The sequence below is a fragment of the Calliphora vicina genome, chromosome 3 (genome assembly GCF_958450345.1).
Source record: "Calliphora vicina chromosome 3, idCalVici1.1, whole genome shotgun sequence".
Lineage (NCBI taxonomy): Eukaryota > Metazoa > Arthropoda > Insecta > Diptera > Calliphoridae > Calliphora > Calliphora vicina.
The window spans coordinates 124,514,789-124,519,029 of record NC_088782.1 but is presented as its reverse complement, the minus strand read 5'-3'; the positions used below and the strand labels follow the sequence as shown (position 1 = coordinate 124,519,029).

At 27.1% G+C, this 4,241-nt stretch overlaps 1 protein-coding gene across 1 annotated transcript; it reads left to right on the top strand.

Annotated features, from left to right (window-relative positions):
- Positions 1-1,060: 1,060 nt before the first annotated feature.
- LOC135954685 (uncharacterized) lies at positions 1,061-2,532 on the top strand. Its single transcript, XM_065504899.1, has 2 exons — positions 1,061-1,480; positions 1,605-2,532. The coding sequence occupies exons 1-2, from the start codon at positions 1,318-1,320 to the stop codon at positions 2,519-2,521; spliced, it is 1,080 nt and encodes a 359-aa protein (XP_065360971.1). The 5' UTR covers positions 1,061-1,317; the 3' UTR covers positions 2,522-2,532.
- Positions 2,533-4,241: the final 1,709 nt, after the last annotated feature.

The window sequence follows — 4,241 nt, the reverse complement described above, 5'->3', positions numbered from 1 at the left end:
CTTTAGCCGAATAAACTTTTCAATAAGAAAACTTTTTCCGAATAAACTTTATTATATGAAAACTTTATCCGAATAAACTTTTTTATATGAAAACTTTATCCGAATAAAATTTTTTATATGAAAACTTTATCCGAATAAACTTTTCTATAAGAAAACTTTATCCGAATAAACTTTTCTATAAGAAAACTTTATCCGAATAGACTTTATCCGAATAAAATTTTTTATATGAAAACTTTATCCGAATAAACTTTTCTATAAGAAAACTTTATCCGAATAAACTTTTCCATAAGAAAACTTTTCTATAAGAAAACTTTATCCGAATAAACTTTTCTATAAGAAAACTTTATTCGAATAATGTTTTATATAAGAAAATTGTATAGTAATAATATTTTGTATAAGAAAACTTATAAAAATAATTATAAATTACATTTTTATACTTCAGCCGCAAACTTATCTCCAAAAAAGTAAATAAATACCCGAAAATTTCATTTATACAGGTACCCAGTCCATTTTACATGCTGTCGAATTGACAGACAAATAAAAAGATATGATATAGACAGCAAAAGCAAATAAAGAAAAACAGAAATTTGTCTGAATTCTAAGTTGTCAGGTAGCCAACCAGCCAGCCAGTCAGTCAGTCAGTTTACTCACAGAGTCTGACAGCCTGCCTGTTTGCCTGACAACAACAGCACAGTGTGCATACAAACGAATTTATAGATAAAGAAAAATATAAAAATAAACAACAAATACAATAACCAGCAACCACACACAAAAATACTCGTACTTTAGTCGTCGGCAAAAATAGCAACAAACAAGAGAAACACAAACCGACAGAGAGCTCTCGTCTAATGGATGTATGTTTGTATGTACAGTTCGTACATATTGTATGCATACACAAAACACCACCAACAAAAATTCACGGCGACAAAATCGAAAACAAAGAGATGCATAAGTACAACTAGCTGAGAATATAAACATACAAATTATTTATAAACAGAGAAAGAGGGAGAAACACACAAAACCAGTAAATTGAATGTAGCTGGTAGTTTAATGTGGGAAAGAAAGAGACAATGATAGTTGTTAAACAGAATTTATAAATAAATTCTCAATTGTTGGCTGATTTGCTCTATGCGTATGCTCATACATTCACAGTTAGTCGCCAGACATCGTCATTGTGTAGTGTGTTAAAGTACCAACGGCCTCGTTACGGAAAGTAGTGACGCATACCTACAAATAATTTTCTTCAATATTATTTGATTTTCTCAAGAATTTGTTGGGTGAACAAAATTGCATTATTTTAAAGAAATAATAAACAAAATGAATACATTTACGTTGGAGCGTAATAATAATCGGCGTAAATTGATAATGCTGGTGAAACAGCATCCGATATTGTGGAATAAAACCCAAGAAAACTATAATAGAAATCGACCACAGAAAATACTGGCCTGGCATCAAATTTCTGAACAGCTGGACATATCGGGTAAGTAAAGAAAATGAAAGCAAAGAGCAATACAGCGATAAATTCAAAGCAAAAAGAGAAAAATCATAATAATAAAAACAAGGTGGCCATATTAACTAAAATTTATATAATATTATTTTTGCAGTTGATAAACTTCGTCGCACTTGGGAAAATTTACGTGACCAATATAGACGTGATTTAAAGCGTGAAGTTCGCTATGGCTTTAAATCGAAATGGCGTTTTTTCTCGGACATGGATTTTATACGGGCCATGGTTTCTTGTAAAGAACATGAATTTAAAGACAATGAATTTACCGACTCGGATTCAGAGCTAGATGTTACCGATAATCAACAAAACCAAACACAATGCAGTCCCATCAGCACTACATTAGTGGCACATACTACCCAAACCATAACTATGCCTGGTAGTTCCACCATATCACCTAATGCTACCACCTGTGCTACAAATATGTTGCCCTTCCAACCCATAGTTTTAAGCAAACAATGGCAACCACCAGCAGAGGACATACCTCAAGTATATAATCCTCCTCCAGCAACAAGCTATACTCCAACACTAAACCTCCTTGCACCCATGGCACACTTAAATTACCAGGCCAACTGTGACTCCTCTAAAGACTACTCACAGCTTAATAACCACAACATAACCTATGAAGATATAGCCAAACAAGAACCCGATCTAGATCTGGATCTCGATAATAATCCAGTAACCGTGGAAATTCAAGAGACTACTCCACAAAATACTCCCCAAAAATCCACCGATACTCATAATGCTAGAGAATCTCAAGAGCCCTGTGTTTCCACCTCATGCCAAAAACGAGCACGCTTGTCCATCGAAGAAATGTCGGATACTGCGACCTCGACACCCACACGTTCTCAAATAAAAACTGAACCAACAGATCTTAATGCCAAAGATGATGATTACTATTTTGTAATGAGTCTATTGCCCTCGCTAAGGCAGATTCCTAGGAATCGCAAGTTTCCCTTGCGGATTGGTATAATGAGTCTGATTGCCAAGGATTTGGAAGAAGTGTGCAAGGAGTAGAAACAAAATGAGTGTGATAAACATTTTTAAGATAAAAAAACTAAATGTGAAATAAATTGCTTTTATTAAATTAAAAAATAAATGGTTAATTAAATTATAAATTAAAAGGATCTTGTACAAAATTATTAAAAATTATTAACAATTTAAAAAAAATATAGAAAATTTATTTTTATAATTTTTCTTAAAAGTTCGAATAAAGTTTTTATAAAAAATTTTATTCGAATAAAGTTTTTATAGAAAAGTTTATTCGAATAAAGTTTTTATAGAAAAGTTTATTCGATTAAAGTTTTTATAGAAAAGTTTATTCGAATAAAGTTTTTATAGAAAAGTTTATTCGAATAAAGTTTTTATAGAAAAGTTTATTCGAATAAAGTTTTTATAGAAAAGTTTATTCGAATAAAGTTTTTATAGAAAAGTTTATTCGAAGAAAGTTTTTATAGAAAAGTTTATTCGAAGAAAGTTTTTATAGAAAAGTTTATTCGAAGAAAGTTTTTATAGAAAAGTTTATTCGAAGAAAGTTTTTATAGAAAAGTTTATTCGAATAAAGTTTTTATAGAAAAGTTTATTCGAATAAAGTTTTTATAGAAAAGTTTATTCGAATAAAGTTTTTATAGAAAAGTTTATTCGAATAAAGTTTTTATAGAAAAGTTTATTCGAATAAAGTTTTTATAGAAAAGTTTATTCGAATAAAGTTTTTATAGAAAAGTTTATTCGAATAAAGTTTTTATAGAAAAGTTTATTCGAATAAAGTTTTTATAGAAAAGTTTATTCGAATAAAGTTTTTATAGAAAAGTTTATTCGAATAAAGTTTTTATAGAAAAGTTTATTCGAATAAAGTTTTTATAGAAAAGTTTATTCGAATAAAGTTTTTATAGAAAAGTTTATTCGAATAAAGTTTTTATAGAAAAGATTATTCGAATAAAGTTTTTATAGAAAAGTTTATTCGAATAAAGTTTTTATAGAAAAGTTTATTCGAATAAAGTTTTTATAGAAAAGTTTATTCGAATAAAGTTTTTATAGAAAAGTTTATTCGAATAAAGTTTTTATAGAAAAGTTTATTCGAATAAAGTTTTTATAGAAAAGTTTATTCGAATAAAGTTTTTATAGAAAAGTTTATTCGAATAAAGTTTTTATAGAAAAGTTTATTCGAATAAAGTTTTTATAGAAAAGTTTATTCGAATAAAGTTTTTATAGAAAAGTTTATTCGAATAAAGTTTTTATAGAAAAGTTTATTCGAATAAAGTTTTTATAGAAAAGTTTATTCGAATAAAGTTTTTATAGAAAAGTTTATTCGAATAAAGTTTTTATAGAAAAGTTTATTCGAATAAAGTTTTTATAGAAAAGTTTATTCGAATAAAGTTTTTATAGAAAAGTTTATTCGAATAAAGTTTTTATAGAAAAGTTTATTCGAATAAAGTTTTTATAGAAAAGTTTATTCGAATAAAGTTTTTATAGAAAAGTTTATTCGAATAAAGTTTTTATAGAAAAGTTTATTCGAATAAAGTTTTTATAGAAAAGTTTATTCGAATAAAGTTTTTATAGAAAAGTTTATTCGAATAAAGTTTTTATAGAAAAGTTTATTCGAATAAAGTTTTTATAGAAAAGTTTATTCGAATAAAGTTTTTATAGAAAAGTTTATTCGAATAAAGTTTTTATAGAAAAGTTTATTCGAATAAAGTTTTTATAGAAAAGTTTATTCGAATAAAGTTTTTATAGAAAA

Bases quoted from the DNA above. Each gene is read 5' to 3' on its own strand.
- LOC135954685 (XM_065504899.1), top strand. From the start codon at position 1,318: ATGAATACATTTACGTTGGAGCGTAATAATAATCGGCGTAAATTGATA. The intron at 1,481-1,604 runs GTAAGTAAAGAA...TTATTTTTGCAG, and splicing joins TGAACAGCTGGACATATCGG to TTGATAAACTTCGTCGCACT.